Here is a 23430-nt window from a genome sequence, read left to right as displayed (position 1 = left end):
AAATCACTTTTAATTTGATTTCATGGATTTTTTTGTTATTGATTTGTTGATTTCTTTCTTTCCTGTATTGACTGAAAACAACTGTCCACTTAACTGCACATTAATCAAGTTTACTGAACATACTAATCTTCATCAAGCCACCCCTCCACCCTTCAATCAAACACACATTATGTAGTAATGCTATATTAGATTACCTGAAGATTCATTTTATTTGAAGATAAATATATGTGTATATATATAAAGATCTACTCTACTCATGCCCCCAAAGCAGCCCTACAAAAAGGGAAGTAGCATGTGAAAAAATATCCCTAGAGAACTATTTATTTTGTTTCCCCGCTTCCAAAAACCAGTTTTAATAAGACCCAAATGTTAAGGGTAAGATTGGAAAGAGCCAGAAAGTTTGATTACAACCTTGAATGGACCAGCTCAGTGTTATCTTCAGTCTTAAGAACCTCAGGGGTACTGACTTCTTTTGGAGACTAACCCATGAGACAAACAGATAAAGCCTAAAAATTCCTGGAGTCCAGTATAGACTCTATCCCTTGAATTGGTTTCAATGATTCAAAGACTCTCCTGAGAGAAAATTACCTGAGACTGGGTCAAACCCACTCGTGGCCCTACAATAGTGACTTGAAATCCAAAGATGGGATATAAATTAAACTGACCTATACAAGTAGGTAGCAGCACTGTATTGGGCATCATTCTTAACCTCCTCAACTTATTCCCTGCCCAGAAATATGATGATCCTCCCCAACTGCTGAATCATTAACATTCTCCATTTTCATAGAAGCAGAAAACTAATACTCTCAACTTCTGAAAAAGTGAGACAGAAATTCATCACTCCGTACATTTCAAATAACATTTTAAGGGGAACAGTATGGTCATGTAAGTGAAACCTATGATGAAACACAGAATGAAGAGTGACTACTTAAGGCCAAAATATAAACCACAACCTCAGGAATATTTCATTCAAGCATTAAAGGTAGTAGGTATGAGGTCAAGATAAAAAATAACACCAACTTTTTCATCTTTCCTTGTTTAAATATTGCATTGAATTCTAGGCCATTTTAACAATAAGTGAGTATCTTTAGATAATAAGCATTTTGATGCCATAAACAAGAGAGAAAAAATTGAAATCTGAGAGTATAATTAAATACATTTCTAAAGTTGATATTAGTTAAATATTGTGGCTTTTTATATAATACTATGTAGTCTTAACACTATTGATGAATATATCTGCCTCATTGATAAAGTATTAATACATACCACTATATCTAAGAAAACTTCACACCAATAATGTTGCCCAATGACATTTAATTCACTTTAGAAAAGATTAAATTTAATATCAATATTTTATCATTTTGGTAATTCATATTAAAATGTACAAATTTAGCAATATATAAGACAATGTACACACAACTGTTTTTCAATATCTACAAGACATTTAAGTCAGTGTTCCCAAAACTCCTACCCATTGTCTCTTCAGAATCAAATGTCTGAATGATGGATATGGACTGGGAGGGTTATGGGAGAAGATATTGGGGAAAGGAGTGATGAAGATAAAAACAGAAGATAAATTAGGGGTACTTATTATAAGATCATAGAAATTTGAAGAGGATGAAAATAAACTAAGAATTGTGTGATCAAAAAGAATAAGCTGTGGAGGCCGGCCCCATGTCATAGCAGTTAAGTGTGTAAGCTCTGCTGCTGGCGGCCCAGGTTCAGATCCCAGGCTTACCCTGATGCACTGCTTGTCAGGCCATGCTGTGGTGCCGTCCCATATAAAGTGGAGGAAGATGGGAAGAGATGTTAGCCCAGGGCCAGTCTTCCTCAGCAAAAAGGGGAGGATTGGCATGGATGTTAGCTCAGGGCTTATCTTCCTCACAAAAAAAAAAAAAAAGCTGTGAGCGCATTGTGGTAACTCATTCTATAAAATTTAATCCAAGACCAGAGAGATAAGTGGAAGGGAATATGTGATTACTAATGCACAAATCTTATTAATGTATAATGCAATTATAAGAATTCCATAAAAGAAATTCATATCATTTTATTTTACAAGAAAAGTGCATTCCAATCATTTTACTATATCCAGGAGAAGGGTGAGCTGTTAAGTGTAGGGTCTTGTTTCCAAGTCTCCAACAAATTGTACCATTCTTTTAGGTATATTTTGTTAATTCATTTATTTAATTTATATTCCAAAATTGCCATAACATCCTGCTAACTTTTATCCTAAACCAGGATCTTGATGGAAGATAATCTGAGAAGTGTAACAACTTGCCAAGAGAGCCTCTTCATTTCTAGATGGTGGTTCTCTATGCACTTTGTTCACTTTATCTGTATGCTTTTCTTCCTCTCATTCCTGCAAATCACCGTGCATAACATAATGATATAAAAAAGTTGATGCTTGTCCCAGGAAAGTTCAAAAGAATCAAATTTCAACGGCAAATTCTCCATCTTTTCTCAAGCCTTTCTTCCATATTTGTTTCAAATATCACTTAAATCCAACTTTTGTTTGAAGAATTTCCACTAGTCTATTCGGATTATCAGTGTAAAAGATCCTGTATGTTGAAAATAAAAGGAAGGATGTTAAGCACTACTCATACGTCTTTAAACATTTTTGTGGAGAACTAAAAGCTCCTGTATGATATAGTTTTTAGCGGTCCTTTCAGTAGCTGGCAGTAATAATCTTCTCCTGGTCTCACTTTTTTTTTTTTTTTTTACCACTTTTGTGATAAATAAAGCTGATGTGTGAGAGTGATGAGGTTGATTTGGGATGCCTGTGGCAATTAGATAGATAAGCACATGTGGAATATACAAACTTGAATATGGCAACCATTAAAGATGTCAAAACAATTAGAAAATATGGTCATAAAACTTAAGTACTAAAATTGTCTCCTACAAGAATTCAGATGTACCATTGGTCAAATAATTTCTCAAAAAAATGTAATAACCACACTCCAAAGGAGGCCTGATGTAACATAAGCCAGAGAAGACTATTGTTTCTCCAGTCTCTTAAGTCAGTCCAACCAATGTACAAATGGTTCCTATTGTAGATGTGATACAAGTTCTCTACTTCTCTGGTTTGATATTTGTAAGTTAGGAGTGCTGAATTCAGAATTGTTTCCATAAACATTATGAAGATTACATCTTGCTAAAGAATGTAGGAGAGCTTCCCGAGCTTTCGATTCCTCTATGTTCTGCTCTTGAGAGATTTGAAGGCTAATCTGATTTATATTATTCATTAGCAAATTGGAAGCCATAAGATTGGTTATTGAGTGGCACCTAGTGAGATTTTCTTCCAAAAATTGTTTGTAGAGTTCATCCACCTTTTTTTCCATATAACTATTAAGCATAGAATTAGAGAGGGGCTGCTTATGAATCAGCAAACTTTTTTCTCGAATTTCATCCCCATTCAAAAGCTTTGAGGCAGGTAGTTTCTCTAGAGGCTCAATGACAGGAGAATGACCCAATGGTATATCTACTGAAAGTAAAAGGGGACCATTAAAAGCATCATCACGTATGTGTTCCACAAAGCAGCCTGAGTCATACATATTTCCCACGTGGTCTCCTCCAATCTGTAGGTCAGGATAATTCTGGCAAATACTTGTACACGACCAAGATTGGTATAAATCCAGTTGTCTTTCATCATGTTGTTCTCTCTTTGGAATGGGCAATGCAACAGACACATTTCCTGGAAGGGATGCACTTTTGCATTTAGCTACAGTTACCTCATCCACAGATTTTATTTTATTTGTACTATTACTTTGCTCTGTTAAACTTTCTTTCACAACCTTATCTTGATTTTCCATTTTCTCAGGGGAAAGTGAATTGTCTTCTATATCTAAAAGCTGCTTTTTCCAAGTTTCCTTTTCATCATTTGAGGTCTTCTTACATGTAAGTGGTCTGCAATATTTTGTATATTTCTGTTCTTTGTATAGGAGTTCAATTAGGAAGGCTTCTCCAAGCATTTTGTTAGACAAGTTTTCTAAACAGAAGAGTGCAGTATATTCCTGTAATATAAAATAACTCATTAAGGCAATATACATTAAAATTTCAAATAAAGATTCATCTCCTACATGAAACACAAGTGATTTAGGGAGGCAGTATTGCTCAAAGGATAGAGAGTAGGACCAGGAGTAAGGAGACTTGGATTTTGATTCTGCCATTAACTTTTTAATATCAGGTAATTTATTTACCAATCCTGGGTCTCAATTTTCCTATCAATTAAATGATGATAATAATACTCCCATGCTTTCTTCACAGGGTTATTATCAGGATAATATTATATGGTATACATGCAAATGTTTTAAAAAGTACACTTATACAAATGTATAATTATTTTAATATATATATTTAACTGTCATAAATGATTTATTTAAAAGTTATTAAAGTGCCTAACCCTTCCTCTATCTTCAAATAGTCTACTTAAAATTAAGCCTACTTTCAAAGAATTGGTCTTAACTGTGTTTTTATTAATGTCATTTGAATCACACATTGAAAAAAATTACTATACTTTAAAATGTGTACAAGAGATGGATATTTATATATAGTTTGAACTCATGAAAACTTTCTGATTTAGACTATAAATGTAGCCAATTACTTTATCAATAATTTTAATGTAAATACGTTTGTTAAATTCACTACCACGCTTTTTTCTTTTTCTTTTGTCTTTTCCTCCTTCCCTTCCTCCCTTTTTCTTTCTTTCTTTCTTTCCTTCCTTCCCTCCCTCTCTCCCTCTCTCTCTCTTTCTCTCTCCTTCCCTCCTTCTTCCTCCCTCTCTCCCTTTCTTCCTGCCTTTCTTCCTTCTCTCTCTCTCTCCTTTCCTCCCTCCCTCCCTCTCCGTCTCTCTCTCCGTTCCTTCTTTCCTTCCTCTCTTTTCTTTCAGACTTAAATCTTATTTCTAGAAGCACTTATTTCAGTCTTTTTTAATGGTTCTTTTGTGCAATTTTAAGATTTCCAATTTTCCCTATAAACTTTACAAGGGTACAGAAGGAAAAAGCAGATTTGATTTAAGACACAATTTTCCTTTTATAGGTCTATAGTGTCTACTATAAATGTTTCCCAGAAACCTACTTATTCATATATAAAGGCTTTTTGGAAGAAAATAAAACTATATGACCCAAAATATGTAAGAATTTAGACTTACCTTTCTCAATGTCAGGATATCTAAAGATTCAGTCTTCTGATATTCCAACAGTACAAACACAGGAAAGTCCCTTTTGACTTGTTTGTTTCTCAGCTTTTGCTTACACCTCAGAAAGATAACTTTAACCACACAAAATGAAATGGTTCTGCTTTCCATTCATACCCTAGGACTGAACCAAACTAATAGGAAAATGATGTGGGTTGATCTCATATATGGTATGGTAATGCTCACATACCAAAAGAGGATCTTGAAAGTGTTTACTCAAGACGCAAAATACAATGACAGTGGGAAATGTGAAGAACAATAGCTTTCCTCATTCAAGTGAAGACAGAGACAAGGTTATTTTTTTTTTTTAAGTAAAAAAATGTAGTGTGGCACCCAGCATATTCTGTAACAGGGAATAATTAAAAATAACTTAAATGGCCATCAATAAGGCAATGGTTAGATAAATTATGATAAATCTATTATAGGAAATACTAAACTGAGGAATTTTAATGATGGAATGATAACAAGCATCTATTAAGTAATTACTAGATAACAGTCATTCTAAATGTTTTACACATACTACTTAATTTAAAACAGAAGCTATTTTCTCCATTATACAGAGGAAACAAAGACAGAGAGAGGTTATATACTTGTGGAAGGTCACAAAGCTAGTAAATGGTGGAACTAGGATTTGCACCAGGCAATTGAATTCAGAACCCGTGCTCTTAATCTCTACACTGTATTACTTCTATGTGCACTGAGGGACTGCAAGTTGCAGAACAATACATACAGTACGATTCCATCATGTATTGAGTGTGTACTATGTGTCAGACACCTTTCTAAATATTTCACATATACTAACTAATTTAATCCTCATAACATCTCTGTGAAACAGATATTATAATTTCCATTTTACCTATGAGGAAACTGAGGCACAGTGAAGTTAGATAAGATGCCCAATATCACACAATTGTAAGTGGTAGAGTCTGGATTTGAACCCAGGCAGCCTGGCTTCAATGCCTGTGTGTTTAACTTCCCTGCTATAACTGACCTTTTCTTACTTTTAATTGACTTAATATATGTAATCACGTTTGTGGAAAAGGATACAAATCAAATTGTTAATAGTGGTTTCCTCTGGAAGAGGGTGGCAGGGAGAAAGTGAAGGGGTAATTTTACTTTTTACTCCCTATATTTCTATATTGTTTGAATTCTTCTACATTGAATATGTATTCATGTATTATTTGCATGATTGAAAAACAAATAATTCTCATACTTAAAAGGACAAGAAAAAAACTATATTACCTTCTTTAGAATGTATTTTCCCAATCTCACAGGTGTCTGGCCCATTCTTTTCTTTTTTCCTAAGGAAGATTCACTCTGCCTTAACATCTGTTGCCAATTTTCCTCTTTTTTTTTTTTTTTTTTTGCTTGAGGAACGTCAGCCCTGAGCTAACATCTGTGCCAATATTCCTCTATTTTGTATGTGGGATGCCGCCACACCATGGCTGGTGAGTGATGTAGGTCTGTGCCCGGGATCCGAACCCACAAACCCAGGCCGCTGAAGCTGAGCACGTGGAACTTGAACCACTCAGCCATGGGGCAGGTACCTGGCCCATCCTTTAGAATGATTTTAAACCCAGATACAAACTGCCAAAGTAGACTGGGAAGCATAAACAAAATCTCTACACAGTTGATAATTTTGGCTACAATTATCGATATAGCTTTTGTTTTACAAATAATTATTTGCAAGTAATTATCACAAACATCCTACAGAATAAGTTAATTCTAATTTTGTATGCAATACCAACTAATTTCTTTTAGGTTGTCAAAAATATCCTCCTGTAAGAAATAGTGTATTAATATAGCTTGGAACCAAGGGAATGGCTCACAGAGAAATGAGGAAATATGTTACAATCCCGCACCAGAAAGATTATGAAAATAATTGTAAAAAATATATTTTCTATAGCTGCTACCACAAAGGAATATTAAAAGAAAACGGAGATCTCAAGGTGTTCCTAACCTAGACTCCTTCATTGATTATATCCCATCTCCTTTGCCTCCTTCATTCCTATATCCAGCTGATCCAAATTCTAGCAGTCCCCTGTCCTAAATCTCTCTGCCTTTCGCTACTGTCTTTTCGTTCTTGAATTGTTGCAGTTGCTTCCAATTTTGCACTCTTTCAAATCCACTTGTCATGTAAGATTGATCCATCTTTCACACAAACCTGCTAAATTCTTCAATGTCTTCTAATCATCCATGGATCAATAATAAGAATAGATATAATTTATTGAGTGTCTTATAAGGGAAATACTCTTAGGCAACATCTGCACTTATTTAAACTTCACAACAAATCTGCAAGTTATGATTTTTCACATTTTTATAAAACCAGGAAACAGCCTCAAAAAGACTAAAAATCAACATCTTACATGAAACCTGAAGGTCTAAGTGCTTTTCCCTGTTTACTTCCTCAGCTTCTACTCCTTTACTTGCTCCCAAAACTCCAATTACCATGTTGCTTCATCACTGTTCCTTTTGCCTAAAATTCCTATTCTTTTTTCTCTCTCTCTTTTTTTTTTTTTTTTGCTGAGGAAGATTGGGTCTGGGCTAACATCCATGCCCATCTTCCTCTACTTTATACGGGATGCCACCACAGCATGGCTTGATGAGCAGAGCATTGGTCCACACCCGAGATCCGAACCCCCAGACCCCGGGCCACTGAAGTGGAGTGCATGAACTTAACTGCTACGTCACCGGGCCAGCCCCTAAAATTCCTATTCTTATAATTTCCTGGCAGACTATACATCCTTCAGGTTTCATTTTAGCTCTCATTACTTCAGGGATACCTCCTTGATCCCACTTGGCCTAGTTTAGATTTCTCTACATTGCATTTACCTCATATTATTAATCATCACTCTGTGGGTTCCTTGAAGGTAAATGCTTTGTCTTATTCAAATTGAGATGTTTGTTCCCAAGCAGCATGCAAATTATAATAATTACTTTAATTTTCTGCACTACCTACATGTCAGATCCTGTGCCAAACACTTTTACATACTTAATTCATTTAACCTTCATGATGATGCTGTCAGGTAGGCATCGCCATTCTCACCTTAACAATAGAGAAACTGACATTCATAAGTAAGTAATTTGCCCAAGTTCCATAGTCATTAAGTGGTAGAATCATGGAATCCGAATTTGCCTAACACAAAAGCTGGTGCTGGGGCCGGCCAGGTGGCACAAGCAGTTAAGAGCTCCCGCTCTGCTGTGGAGGCCCGGGGTTCACGGGTTTGGATCCCGGGCACACATCGACACACCGCTTGGCAAGCTATGTTGTGGTGGCGTCCCATATAAAGTAGAGGAAGATGGGCATGGATGTTAGCCCAGGGCCAGTCTTCCTCAGCAAAAAAAACGAGGAGGATTGGCAGATGTTAGCTTGGGCCGATCTTCCTCACACACAAAAAAAAAAGCTAGTGCTGAGGGAAGTTCTTTGGCCTTTCGCTCTCATTTTCCATTGCCCATTCATAGAAAACCCCCAAAATCCTGTAAATATTATCGCTGTCTTCAACTACTGGGAAATGCTAAAACTCGAAAACAAAGGCTGGAATAATGAGCTACTCAATGCATTGAAGAGGAAGCAGACATTAAAGCGCTGAGGTCATGGAATTACACAAGGGGGAGAGGAAGTGCTATGAGAGTCAGAGACTATTACACTCACTATTACACAAACCAAAAGGTCAACACCCAGAAGGAGAGGGTGCCTGGCAAAGCAAGTCATCAAGAAAGGAGGGGGGCTGGAGAGGGAAAGAAGGCATCTCCCTGAGCTAGGAGAAAAGGTAACAAAGGTTGCTATGGTGGTCCAGTTCAGTCCAGGTAAGCATCGGCACCATTTGCTCTGTCCCTCAAACCTAGGCAACACTAGTTTTAATTTATCTCTCTTCTTCACTCATTATATTGTATTTTGGCCCTTTTCTGCCTCACGTGTCTGGGTCCTTCATTCGCAGCTGCTGTTACCAAGCAGGAAAGCTCGTGCTCACCACCATTCTCAAGCAGGGAGATGGGAGAAGGGGCAGCAGAAATGCAGAGTCCATTTGCTCTTCCCCACCTCCTTCCCTGGGCCTCGCAGATGAGGAGAGAAAAGAGGCCTTAACTGGAGTTTATCACCCCTGAGACTTCAGCCCCTCCCCCCAGGCCGGTGGGGGCTACTGCCTCCTGGTCACTAGGCTCCTAGAGTTCAGAATGGGCACTCCCTGCGCCGCAAAGGCACTTATTTCCCAGCCAATCCTGACTGCACGGGCCGCTGGCCCTTAGCAACGGACCTGGAGAAGGGCAGGGCAGCGCGCTGGGATTTTGCGTCTTGTAGCTGAGCCAAAAGCAGCAGTGAAGTGGATAACTCTGGGTTACTTCTGCAAAGTAGCCTCGGAGTGGAAACAACGAGCTCCAATAAAGTCTATTATACCAGCGTGTCAGGGTCTAGGGAGGTGAGTGAAAAGCAAGGGGATTCAGTGGGCAAAAATGATTAGAGCAAAGACATTCTAGTTGGGGACTTAAGGATTGTGCTACGACATCTCCTTCTTGCCTTTCATTTTTCAGCTCCCTCTTGCCCAGGTTTTTGGGAGTGGGAGGTGCATGGGGAAAACAGAGAATGTAGTTAATACCCTCACCCAGCTTGTGCTCTAGGAACTGATTGATCTGGGAGGTTTTTGTGTCCTGAGCTCAACCATCTTAAGGGCGTCCAATAATTTTGCAGATGTTTCAGATGGAGGAGATAAAGAACACTGTTTAGGATGGGAGAGGAAAAATGCCAGTGAGTGAATGGCCAAAATCCTCGGAGAAGACTAGGTAACCTCCAAAAGACAAACTGATTGTTAATTTCTAAGAACAAGGTGTGTTTGCATAGATCAGACGTTTCTTAGATTAGTATTTAGATGAATTATATTGACCAAGATGTAAGAAGTTTTATAGAACAGTGTTTTCCAACAGCAATATATTGTAAGCTATGTATGTAATTTTGAATTTTCTAGTAGCCACTTAAAAAAAAAGAGATGAGATTAATTTTAATATATTTTATTTAAGACAAAATATACAAAATGTTATTGCAACATATAATCAGTATAAAAATAGAGATGTTACATATTCTTTTTTCGTGTTAAATCCTCAAAATCCAGTATTTATTTTGCACTTACAGCACATCTCATTTCGGACTAGCCACACTTCAAATGCTCAATAGTCGCATCTGGCTAGTGGTTATCACATTAGCTTAGTTAAAGAAGGACCATTATATGGCTAAGAACCTCATTCTGCAAAGTTTTTGGAGAAGCATGAAAACTGAAGTATTTGGAATTGATTATAAATGGTTGACAGACATTCATGACACTCCTGCTGTGTATCAGATACCATGATAGGTGCTGGGAGGAATGAGATTTGATCTCAGCCCAGAAAGAGTGCATTGCTTTTGCATAAAGCCTTGTCAGGTAGATTAAGGATTTCACCTGGGTACTAAGGAACAACAATAACAAGAAGCAGTTTAAAAAAGGAAAATATGGGCCATTTGACTAGTTTTTTTTTAAACGTTATAATTTATGTTATTGGATATGGTACTAAGAGTCTCTAGGAGGGAATGATTAGGAATCAGTAAGGACCACAATGTATGCAGCAGAGGACTCACCCAACTGTTGGTCTGTGTCTCTCAAACTGTGACATAAAAACCATCTGGAGGGCTTGTTAGAACATCCCGGGGACCCACTCCCAGAGAACCTGATTCTGTAGTTTTGAGGTGGGGTAAGGCTGATGCTGCTGGTCTTATGAACCACACTCAGACTAGCACTTGTCTAAGAAACTGTTCTTCTCTTAATGGGTTCCTCTGAAAAGGTTTTAAAAAGCCACTATAATAATGTGACTTAAGTCACATGCACCATGCTTTTGTAATTTTAAAAAATTAAGGAGCCTCAGAAAGTGGAAATGTTGCATTTTGGAATTTCAGAAATTTCTCAGCTATTGGTTGGAAATAGGCAGAGTTTTGTAAGCATGACTGGATTACATTTCCAAGTCATCGAACAAAAAGCCTACTGACATGCACTTTCACAGAAATCACACTTGAATAATCTGGGGTTTGTACTTGTTTTCACATATGTTTTCTCATTCTAGCATCAGAAGTTTTATGTGACAAAATTGCTCAAGATTGTCATGTGAAAATGTAGAAACCTCAAACTTTAAAATTTATGTTATAGTTATTAACAAAAGATTTGTAGATATAAAATATGTTTAAAAGGTGACCAACTATTACAATTTTACTTTAGCAGTAGTGTGTGTTTCAGGGGAAAAGGCAATGGGGGAAATACAGTCTATTAACAGATCCAAATCTAACAGTTCATATGAGAGGACATAGCAAGAACTGGCCACTTTCATCCACTCACATATTTGTAAATCTTAATCCCCTGATGTATTTATTTTATTTTACTTTTTCATCCCATGAATTTTATCTCTATACTTAGGCATAGTCGCCAATTATGGTTTAGAACACGTAGTATGTTTCCCTCAAATTTAAAAACCTGGTATCATGTCCATTTCCTGGAGAGCTACTATAGATATTAGCATAAATTAATGCAGTGATGAGTTCAAAAGCCTGCTTCAACTGTTAGCAGAATGTTAATACCACTTCATGTGCAGTATTGATGCCAGCCCTGATATCAGTTCCCCTATATTAAACCCAGCATATATGGGGTTAAAACCAAAAGCACTCATTCCCTTTTCCCTGCTTCTCTAAGTTACATTCACATGTAAATATCATTTTCTTTCACTTTTGTATCCCTGAATTTCACAAGGCAAATAGAAGTCACAAATTGTTAAAAGCCCAGGTGGCCTCACACTGAAGTTTGGCTAGTTATGGGTCCTTTGAAGTTTTGTTACAGGGAAATTGATATCCAGAGAATATTGAGAAGCTGAAGCTTCCCAGACCCCAACTCCTTGGCTTCCTGGTGCCAAAATCCACCATTCGTCACAGAGGCAGACAACCAAGGACACCCAGTTGTGGATTCCCTTATCTGCCAAACACAGGCTGATGGGAAAACACCAACCAGCAAGGCCACAGGCTCCCCCTCCCTACAAGCAGCTGCATTCCTCGCAACCTTTAAAACCCAGTGCCTCCCATCTTTCGGATGGAGATGATTTTGAGGGCTCACTCTCGTCTCCCAGCTGACGTCACCCAAAATAAAAACTCTTTCCTTGCCATAAGCCTGGTGTTCCAGTTTTTATTTGGCCCCTCTTGTTTGGTGGTTAGAGAACCTGTGATTGTGCCCAGTAACAGTATGAAATCAATCTGGTAAATATTTATAACCCACTAGAGATTTTCAGCCCCCACTGACCTTATTATAATTCTTCATATATATATATATAAAACATATTTATATATTACATATATGTGTGTATCTGTGTGTGTATATTACAAGAAAATTACCTAACGTTTACTCCTCAAATAAATATCACACAATTAAAAGCTGTTCCTTTTCCATAGCATAATGGACAGGGAAAATAAAAATAAAGCATAAAACATTGGGATCAGTTGATTAGCATCTTTCTATCTCTCTATATCTTTGTCTATCTAGGTGAAACAGAGATAGGAAGAAGTTACCAGAATTTTAGATATTTACAAACTAAAATATGAATTAATAGATATTTCTGTCAGTTTGAAAGTACTTCAAGAAATGAGGATGAAGGTTTCCACTCCTAAGTCTCTACCAGCTCAGATATTCAATGGCCAAGAATATGTGGAGTAAGAGTAAATGTCCATTTTTGTTTTACTTTCATTTCATATCTTAAGGTCATATACATGCAGAAATAATACGTTTATGGGGTGTGAGCGTCAGGTTTCTCCATTTATAGAATAACTTAATTATGTTCCCAGAGACAAGGCAATTTATACTTTGTTATGAAAATATTAGTATAAAAGGAAACTATATCACGCTGCTTATTTGGGGATACATGTGTAGTCTTTTCCTCGCATATTAAAGTATGAAGTGACTGATGCTCTGGGAAAAGTTTTTTATCTAACTTAGTTGGCAGAGGTTTGCAAAGGCCCAGGCAAGATAATAAGCAAACTTACCTAGACACTTGAGTTTAATGACTTCATAACTGGGAATTATCAGCATTGATATTAAAAGTTAATTTTAATTCCATTTAAGATTGAAATGTTTCACAAGGCAAAGGAGAACAAAGAGATTCTGAAATTCCTGAAGATGGAATGAATGGGCAGTAATGATACAAAAGATGTTTACTAAGATGAATCTGCATATATTTCTATATTCATCAGTTACTTTTAATTATAACAATAGAACTGTTTCATTAAAGTTAATTGCTACCTAGATTAAGTTGTAATCACTAACATGTGGGCCTTTACTATTTCAATTGTGCATTAAAATCATTTCTTTATTACACTGTGAACATTTTATAAAGCCCTGTGTAAAAAAAATTATTAAATATTTATCAGCAGCAAACTTTTATTCTATCTCACTAGTAGCTGTCAATTTATAGGCATGAAATATACTTTTAGTGCAATTTTTTATTTACTTTCACCTTTATTTTTTAAATGTTTCTCAGTAAACTTAACAAAGGCTTACATACTATACTGGAGCTCTTTAAGAAAAAGAAAAAGACAGATCACTGGGCCCCATTTTAAGTCCTACTAAATGTAAATAGGAGAGGGAATAGGAATTTGTATTGTTAAAAAACTTCTCAGGTGATTTTTTTCTTTTGACACTAAAGCCTGGGAGCCAATACTAAAGAATAATAATTTTAGGTCACCCCTCCTTTGACGTCTACTTCTGATAAAAAATGGTAGTCTTCTTTCAAACCTGTTTCTCCTCCTGTGGTTTCTATCTTGTTGAAAGTCACCTCCATCCACTCAAACCGCAACTCAGAAACTTGAGAGTCATCGTTAATATTTGCCCATTCTCTCACCCCCATATGCAATCAATTACCAAACCCTCAATGAACTAGTCTTAATATCCCAATTACCTCACACTTCTCCAGCTCTCCAGCTATTGCCTTTGTTTGTGTCCTCATCACTCTTGTCTGTACTATTGCAATAATATCTTAATCCACTAATTCCAGTTTTACTATTCTAACGCCTTCGCTCCACATTGCTGCTAAATCAGTGCTTTTCAACCTTGACTGAACTTTGGAATCACCTGAGGACATTTAAAAACCATAATGTTTGAATACCTCTTTAATGATTCTAATATGCAGCTAAAGTTGAGAACAATAGCATTAGAAGGATCTTTTTAAAACATAAATTTAATCAAGTCTATGTAGCCTGCAGCAGAAAGTTATCACAGTGTGGTATAGGAAAACCACATTCCTCAGAATCATCTGGAGAACTTAATAAATATGCAGATTCCTGAACCCTCCCCCAGGCCTCTAAAGCTGGGGCACAGATATTTGAATTTTAAATGAGTAGCTCCAGATGAGACACTAATTTTTGAGAAGTATTGAAGTATGGGTTAAAATCTAAACTCCATACTCGTTCTCTGAAACAAGCTTCTGTAGATCATTCTTTTTTTTTTTTAATTTTTTATTTATTGCAGTAACATTGGTTTATAACATTGTATAAATTTCAGGTGTACATCATTATACTTCTATTTCTGCATAGATTACATCATGTTCACCACCCAAAGACTAATTACAATCCATCACCACACACATGTGCCGAATTATCCCTTTCACCCTCCTCCCTCCCCCCTTCCCTTCTGGTAACCACCAATCCAATCTCTGTCTCTATGTGTTTGTTTGTTATTATCTACTACTTAATGAGGGAGATTATACGGTATTTGACCTTCTCCCTCTGACTTAGATCATTCTTTTCCCACCTTTTAGTTACATCCACCGCTCTCCCCAATTAATCCTATTTACCTGTTTCTAGTTTCCTAAATGTATCAGCTTAGCATTCTCTTGCCTTTTTGCACACACTTGTAGGCCTACGTAGTCCTGCCATTTGCTTGACAAGTAATTACTGATATTTCAAGTAAAACTCTCCTATGATGCCTTCTGTGACCTCTTCCTCTAATAGAATGAAACACCTTTTTTCTTTATGACCCAGAAGGTACCCAGTACCTACTTCTATCTCAGCACTAGTAACAGTTTAGAACTATTGCCTCCCTTGAAAGTCGTAATGGCCAATATTTCTTCAGTGCTCACTATGTTTAAGGCACTGTTCTAAAGTGCTTTACATGAATTTACTTCATTTAATCTTCACAACCCTATGAAGTAGGTGCTATTATCACCCTCATTCTATGGATGAGAAAAATAAGTTGCCAACTAATAATTTTCACAAGGCTACACAGGTAAGTAATAAACCCAGATTTGGGGTCCATTACATAGGAAATGTAAAAGGCTCTTTCTAGATAGAGGGGAGAAGGATATGAAAGGAGAGAAGGCAGCAACTGAGTCAGTGGTGTGGTTCCCTATAAAATGAGTCCCACAGATTGGCCCTTCTTATGGTCAAAATCTTCAGAGAGATAGGGGAATAGAGTCCTTAAAAATCCCAGCTAGTTTTAGGGGGACCAGAAAACAGAAAAACTGGTACCTCTTATTTCCAAAGTCTAGCCAGAGAAGTCTTTCAGCCTCTCATTGCACATACCTATAGATATATATTTATTTATTTATTATCATGATTTAAGATACGTTTCTCACTGGAGATCATAACCAAAAAAATTTTAAAGCCATTATACTAATGAGTTGAAACAGATGACCCAAACCTAAAGTTAAGGCTCTTTTACATTCTTTTCTTATATATACATTCTTTCAGACTGTGTGTGTATGGGTGTGGGTGTGTATGGGTGGATGTGTGATTGGCTAAAGAACATTTGGATTGTTCTGATTCCCTTCCTTCGATGACAGGGGTGTAATACTGAGATTAGAAACTAATTTATTAGTTTTGTAAAACAGAAGCACTATACATAACATATGCAACACAGAATAAGTGCCTATAATGGGAACAGTCCAAAGCATAAGTAACCAAGATATATTTCAATAATCTTACCATACTTATACAGAGATAGTCTTCTAAAGTAGCATTTGCCTGATTTAATTATTCGATATGAAGTCTGCTTATTAAATCGAATACATTATAAGGATGAGTCACTAATAATTTGTTCTACACTTGATCTTAGCTGAAAGGTCAAGAAGCGATAATAATAATTCATTCTATATATCCAGTTCATTGACATAATTTTGAGGGATAATTGACACATAAGTCTATGAGCCTTTGTGTTCAGAAAAGATATATGGTATCTAAGATGTGAAAATATATTTCAAAGTATGAATATATAAAATTAATAGTTCCTTAGGCAGAAACATTTGTTCCTCAAGTTCAATGGTTTTCAAATTATTCTTGGTAGACCCTTAGGACCGTTGATGTTTGGCAGGGGGCAGGAGAGAGAAGATAGCCAGACTCATACTCCCCCAAATACACATATATACACATACCTATTTCAATCAGAAAAACTCCACTCACATGTCTTCCATACTGGGCACCTGCATCATATTTTCTTTGACAGAAGAGTTGCACCAATCAGGTTTAAAAAACACTAACTAGTGATTGCTTTATAACCGGAAGTGATCAGTATTGAAAACAGAAATGCATGTTTTTGAAAAAATCTTGAAGTGCGCACTTTATATTGACTTTTGTCACTTCATAAACTTCTCTTTCAAGATGACCTTGAAAGAGGTATAGTAGAAACATCACTGGATTGAGTAAGAAGCCCCAGACTCAACTTATTCTTGCTTTGCAAGTTACCAAATTTGTGTTCTAGGGTAAATCATTTAACTTTTTTGGATTTTGGTTTCCTTTTTGGTAAAATGAGGTTGGTTTAGACTAGATTAAAATAGCAAACAGGTTTTAACTCTTATGCCAAATCTGATGATTGTTAGTGCCTTTCTAAAGCAATGTGTTTAGAAAGATTCTGATGCTCAATAGTAAAGAGCACTGTGACCCTTTAACAATATCTTCCATGGACAAGGGAATGGGAATTTGACATCCCTGGGGTACATGATCTCTTAAAATCCTTTCCAGTCCTAAACAATGCAACGTGTTTTTTTAAAAAAACAAGTAATAGGTAAAGCACATGAATAAATGACAAAATGCAATAAATATTTGATCAGAGACTGATAATCAAATGAGGTGAATGGGGCAGCGAGGGAGGGATGAATAGGTGGAACACACGGGATTTTAGGGCAGTGAAACTGTTATGTATAATACTGTAATGATGGATACATGACATTTTGCATTTGTCAAAACCCATAGAACTGTAAAACACAAAGAGTGAAACCTAATGTAAACTATGGACTTTAGTTAATAATTTATCGATATTGTTTCATCAAGCATAACAAATGTACTACAATAATGCAAGATGTTAATAATACGGGAAACTAGGGGAGGGAGAAGAGTATATGGGAACTGTGTACTTTCTGCTTAATTTTTCTTTAAACCTAAACTGCTCTTAAAAAGAGTCTATTAATTAATTTAAAAAGTGAAAATAAAAATGACATGGACTGCTCACCACAAAAGCAGACTGCCAAATAATGGTAGTAGGGAAAGTTTTAAAGAAGAATAAAAATATATTAAAGAGTTGTCTACTTCTCCAGCTTCTTATCTGATCACAGGCACCCCCACATTAGTAATATGTATGCTGACCACACACACTCTGTACTTGAGCCATGCTGAAGTGCCTGTAGTTTCTTCAATGTTCCACGATGTCTCTTATATCCAAGCCCAGAAACATGCTGCTCTACTCCCCTTGCTTCTTTACATAACTTCTACTTAGCCTTTATGTCTTAGTTTATAAAGCAGTCCCCCCTTACCCACAGAGGATAAGTTCCAAGACCCCCAGTGCATGCCTGAAATAGCAGATAGTACCAAACTCTATAGATACTATGTTTTTTCCTATACATGCATACCTATGACAAAGTTTAATTTATAAATTAGGCACAGTAAGAGATTAACAACAATAACTAATAATAAAATAGAACAATTATAACAAAATATTCTAATAAAGGTTACCATAGATCTTAGCAACCTCAGCATATGATTTTTTTTCTTCCTTTATCTCAAGAACTTGGACCTTTTCACTTAAAAGAAGCACTTTATGGCTTCTCTTTGGCATATCCAAATTTCCAGCATCACTACTCTTGTGCTTTGGGGCCATTGTTAAGTAAAATAAGGGTGACTTGGACACAAGCACTGCGATACCACGACAGTTGACAGTCAATCTGATAACCTAGATGGCTGCTAAGTGACTAACAGGCAGGTAGCATATACAGCATGGATACGCTGGACAAAGGGATGATTCATGTCCCTGGTGGGATGGAGTGGGATAGCACGAGATTTCATTATGCTACTCACAACAGCAGGCAATTTAAAACCTATGAATTGTTTATTTCTGGAATTTTCCATTTAATATTTTCAGACTGCAGTTGACTGCAGGTAACTGAAACCGGAAAGTGAAACCACGGATAAGGGGGGACTACTGTATATCACTTCTCCTAGGAAATTATACCTGATCACCTCCTATATCCACCAACCCATAATGAGGTATCTGTCCTAAATTCTCTCTTAGCACCATTTACTTACCTTTCTCTATTAGAAATGCCTAGTAATTTGTCCATCATCCCACACTAAATTATTACTTTCTTGAAATTAGAGATAATGTCCTGTTCATGGTAGTATTCTCACTCCTAAAAAAGTGCCTGCTAGTGCTCACTTTGGCAGCATATATACTAAAATTGGAATGATACAAAGATTAGCATGGCCCCTGTGCAAGGATGACATGCAAATTTGTGGAGCATTCCATATTTTTAAATGAAATAATTATGTTACCTGACAGAGGCATTGGCTAATGCTATGGTAGTAATCATATTGCAATATATAGGTATATCAAATCAAAACGTTGTACACTTTAAACTTACACAATGTTACATGTCAAGTATATCTCAATAAAAAAATTAAAAGAAAAATTTAAAACAAGAGAAAATAAAATAAAAACATCCTTTGAAAAAAGTGCCTGCTATATAGTATGTGATTAAAAATATGGGTTGGATGAATGATTAATTCTAATTACTACTCACAGTAGCACTTTAAAATTTAGACATTACAAAATATAGAGAATAAGATTTTTAAGATGATAGAGTTCCTCGATGACCTAGAATGTCTTTTTCCTTTTTATATCTCCTCAGAGCATATCAAATACACTGTAGGGAACAAAAATTATAAAATGAAGTTGGAAGGGCTATTTGCTATTAGCTATATAGATCAATGTACCACTTGCTCAAGTGTCAGTCACTATACCAAGTGCTTAATTTGTGGTTTTTCCCACCTCCACTCCAAGCTAGTTATTATAAATTTAATATACACAGTCTTCCCCAATGTTTTCACTTAATATTTTACTATACTTAGAAATAGTTAAAATCATATACGATCTGCATATATTTCCTCTATATATAGTGAGGGAAAGTGAAAAGAAATGGAATTATCCATAATTTCTCCCAAGCTCCACCTACATGAACAAATCATTTTGATTGTTTTGACTGATAACCAATTCAAGTCAGGCCAGAAGCTGTCAATCCAAAACTTCATTTGACTCTTTCCCCTGAATAGGCTGATAAAGTAAGCACAAGAATCAAAATGTTTGTGAATGAAAAGCCAGATTAAAATTCAACAAGCTAAATAATTGAGGTAAAATCTGTACTTTTTCTTCTCCATTTTTCTAAATTGCTTGCTTATATTTTTCTCAAAATTCCATTTCAAAGTGCAGACTTTCTGTGGCTATAGCAACAGCAACATTCAGTAAGACAAGGATCTAATTTTTAAGTGCAAGTAAATAAAAGTGTTTGAGCCTCAGAATTTGACTTTATAGTCAATTTTTCAGAAATGTATTTATTTTACATATGAGGTCTAGGAGTAGAAAGGGGAAGAAAAGGACGGTTCCTTTCATGCCAACTTTTAGGGTGATGAAATGACAGGCAAAACCACAGATTTTGAAGTTACTAGGACTTAGGTAACTGCCATTTCCCAACTGTGTGACCTTGGGCAAGTTACGTAACTTCAGTTTCTCCATCAAAAATATGGAGATAATAATACTTATTGCATTAGTCAGGGTTCTCCAGAGAAACAGAACCAATAGGAGATATATGTACATATATATACACATATATTTTAAGGAATTGGTTCACATGATTGTGGGTGCTGGCAAGTCTCAAATTTGCAGAGCAGGCCTGTAGCCTGAAAATTCCAGCAAGAATCAATGTTGCAGTCTTGAATCCAAAGGCAGTATGGAAACAGAATTCCTTCTTCCTCAGGGGGCCTAGATCTTTTTATATTGAGGCCTTCAACTGATTGGATGAGGTCTGCCCACATTAGGGAGAGTGATCTGCTTTACTCAAAGTCTACTGACAAATGTTAATCACATCTAAAAAATACCTTCACAGCAATATAAAGACTGGTGTTTGACCAAAAATCTGGGCATTATAGCCTAGCCAAGTTGACACATAAATTTAACCATTACACCTACTTCTCATGGCTGTTGTAAAGATTAAGTGAAATTATGTAGGCAGAGGACCTAAGTAGAGTGCTCAGAGTAGGGGCATAGCCCTCACCATGCCCAGTCATAATCTAATACTTGGGATTTGAGTGGAGAAAAAAAAGGTGCTCTATATGTTCTGGAGCCATTTTTGCTTTACTTAAAAGTTGGGGAATGGAAATAAAATTGCTGAAACAGGTACCCATTACTGTCTCTCTGCCTCTTCTCCTACATTAATCCAGTAGTAATGCAAATTAATTACTTCAGTAGTAATGCAAATTAATAACTTAAGATCTTCAAGAATCTCAGTCAGTTAAATTATTTGACCAATTTCTGAAATTGAGGACTTTTGTTTGTCCTTTCATTTTTAATTTGGGTCATTATGTTAACCTTCCCATAGTATGGACATTTTAATAAGAAACCTAGGAAGATCACCTACTTTTAAGGCTGTGTCATTTTGATGAAACTTCGGGGGAATCTATTTTTCCCATAAACCCCATGACATGATAGGTTGGAGGGCTTGTATGCATACTGTATTTCTGTGTACACTCCAAGCAGGTTAGGGCCAAAGAAAAATAATATGTTAAAATTTTTGAATTTGTGGAAGAAATCAGATATATTTTATTATGAAAGACAATCATGCTGTGCTTTTGTAGTGGTAGAGTGAGAAGCATGGCAGAACTTGCCCCAACAAAACAGCAATTTAACTGAAAAAAAATTATTTTAAAAGTAATTAAAAGTTTCTGTAAGTTGTCCTAAGGGGATACACCTATATTGGAGTAAGAAATGACATTAGATGGTAACAATTCCACAAGAAGAAATAAAGAAAACCAAAATGGTAAATATAGTTAATGTGCATATAAAAAACCTCTACATTTGTGCTGTCCTCTTTTCTCATAGCCTCTTTAAAAGACATAAGATTACATATAGTAATAATTAAAACAAGGTACTGTTGGATCTGTAACATATATAGATGTAATATGTATAACAATAATAGCACAAAAGGGAGAAAAGAGAATAGAGATATACAGGAGTAAAGTTTCTATATCTTACTGACTTCAGTATGAATCTGAGGATGATTTTTATAATTAAAATGCCTATTGTGTACTCTAGAAAAACATTAAGAAAATAGTTAAAAATATAATTTAAAAATACATAAAGAACTCATACAACTGAACAATAAAAAAACAAACAACTAGATTAAAAAATGGGCAGGGAATCTGAATAGACACTTTTCCAAAGAAGACATATGGATGGCCAACAAGCACATGAAAAGATGTTCAATATCACTAATTATTAGAGAAATGCAAACAAAAATCACAATGAGATACCACCTCACACCCATCAGAATGGCTATTATTAAAAAGACAAGAAATAACAAGTGTTGGAGAGGATATGGAGAAAAGGGAACCCTCATACACTGCTGGTGGGAATGTAAATTGGTGCAGCCACTATGGAAAACAGTATGGAGACTCCTCAAAAAATTAAAAATAGAACTACCATATGATCCAGTGATTCCACATCTGAGTATTTATCCCAAGAACAGAAAAACACTAGTTCAAAAAGATATATGCACCCCTGTGTTTACTGTAGTATTATTCACAATAGCCAAGGCTTGGAAACAGCCTAATTGCACATTGGTGAATGAATAGATAAAGAAGATGTGGTGTATATATATACAATGGAATACTACTCAGCCATAAAACATATGAAATCTTGCCATTTGCAACAACATGGATGGGCCTTGAGGTATTAGGCTAAGTGAAATAAGTCAGATGAAGAAAGTCAAATACCATATGATTTCACTTACATGTAGAAGATAAACAAACAAAATCAAACACATGGATACAGAGAACAGATTGGTGATTTCCAGATGTGCAGGGGTCATAGGGAGGGCAAAAGGGGATCACATTTGTACAGTGACAGAAGGTAACTAGATTTTTCGTAGTGAACACAGTATAGTCTATACAACGGTCAAAATATATCAATGGACACCTGAAATTTATATAATGTCACAAACCAATGTTACCTCAATAAAAAACATATATAATTTAAAAATTATCAAAAAAATTAAAAGATTACACTAGAAAATGTTCAATTAACTAAAAAGAAGGCAATAAAAGAAGACAGGAACAAAAAAGATAGGAGACAGAAAAAAAGCAAAATGACAGATGTCAATCCAACTATATCAATAATAACATTAAATGCGAACAGATTAAACAATCCAATCTAAAGGTGGATAATATCAGATTGGATAAAAAAGCAAGATCTAACTTTATACTGCCTATGGGAGACACACTTTAGATTCAAAGATAATAATTGGTTGGATGTGAAAGGATGGAAAAGATATAGTATGAAAACAACCATCAGAGAGGTGAAGTGACAATACTAATATCACACAAAATAGACTTTAAAACAACAGAAATGTGATTAGACAAAAGGGTCATTTTGTAATGATTAAAGGGTCAATTCATCAAGGAGATAAAAGCAATTATAAAACAATATACACCTAACAAAAGATCCCTACAATAAATGAAGCAAAATATAACAGAATGGAAGTGAGAAGTAGCCAATTGAATAATAATAGCTGGAGATTTTAATACCCTACTTTCAATAATGGATAGAATAACTAGGCAGAAAACAAAGAAATAGAAGACATGAATAAAGTATAAACCAATGAGTCCTAATAGTCGCCTTTAGAACACCTCAGAGAACAACACTAGAATATGCATATAA

General features: G+C 35.8%; 1 protein-coding gene, 1 long non-coding RNA gene and 1 other non-coding gene across 4 annotated transcripts; 2 read left to right on the top strand and 1 right to left on the bottom strand.

The window, feature by feature from the left end:
• Positions 1–1369: 1369 nt before the first annotated feature.
• On the bottom strand, positions 1370–5504 carry LOC131400531 (TLR adapter interacting with SLC15A4 on the lysosome-like). Its single transcript, XM_058535244.1, has 2 exons — positions 5147–5504; positions 1370–4010 (listed from the first exon to the last, which is right to left on the bottom strand). The coding sequence occupies exons 1-2, from the start codon at positions 5300–5302 to the stop codon at positions 3045–3047; spliced, it is 1122 nt and encodes a 373-aa protein (XP_058391227.1). The 5' UTR covers positions 5303–5504; the 3' UTR covers positions 1370–3044.
• A 3410-nt stretch (positions 5505–8914) lies between these two features.
• LOC131400530 (uncharacterized) lies at positions 8915–12346 on the top strand. Of its 2 annotated transcripts, none has more exons than XR_009217370.1 (3): positions 8915–8998; positions 9876–9967; positions 12026–12346. It is a non-coding gene; the product is annotated as an uncharacterized LOC131400530 (long non-coding RNA). The 2 variants fall into 2 exon arrangements; XR_009217369.1 differs by lacking the exon at positions 8915–8998 and adding an exon at positions 9434–9606.
• Positions 12347–18871: 6525 nt separating this feature from the next.
• On the top strand, positions 18872–18975 carry LOC131401519 (U6 spliceosomal RNA). Its single transcript, XR_009217717.1, has one exon. It is a non-coding gene; the product is annotated as a U6 spliceosomal RNA (small nuclear RNA).
• The last annotated feature ends 4455 nt before the right edge of the window (positions 18976–23430 follow it).

This window comes from Diceros bicornis, chromosome X (genome assembly GCF_020826845.1).
Source record: "Diceros bicornis minor isolate mBicDic1 chromosome X, mDicBic1.mat.cur, whole genome shotgun sequence".
Lineage (NCBI taxonomy): Eukaryota > Metazoa > Chordata > Mammalia > Perissodactyla > Rhinocerotidae > Diceros > Diceros bicornis.
Note: the sequence above shows the minus strand (reverse complement) of the source record. Positions and strands in the feature narration are given on the sequence as shown.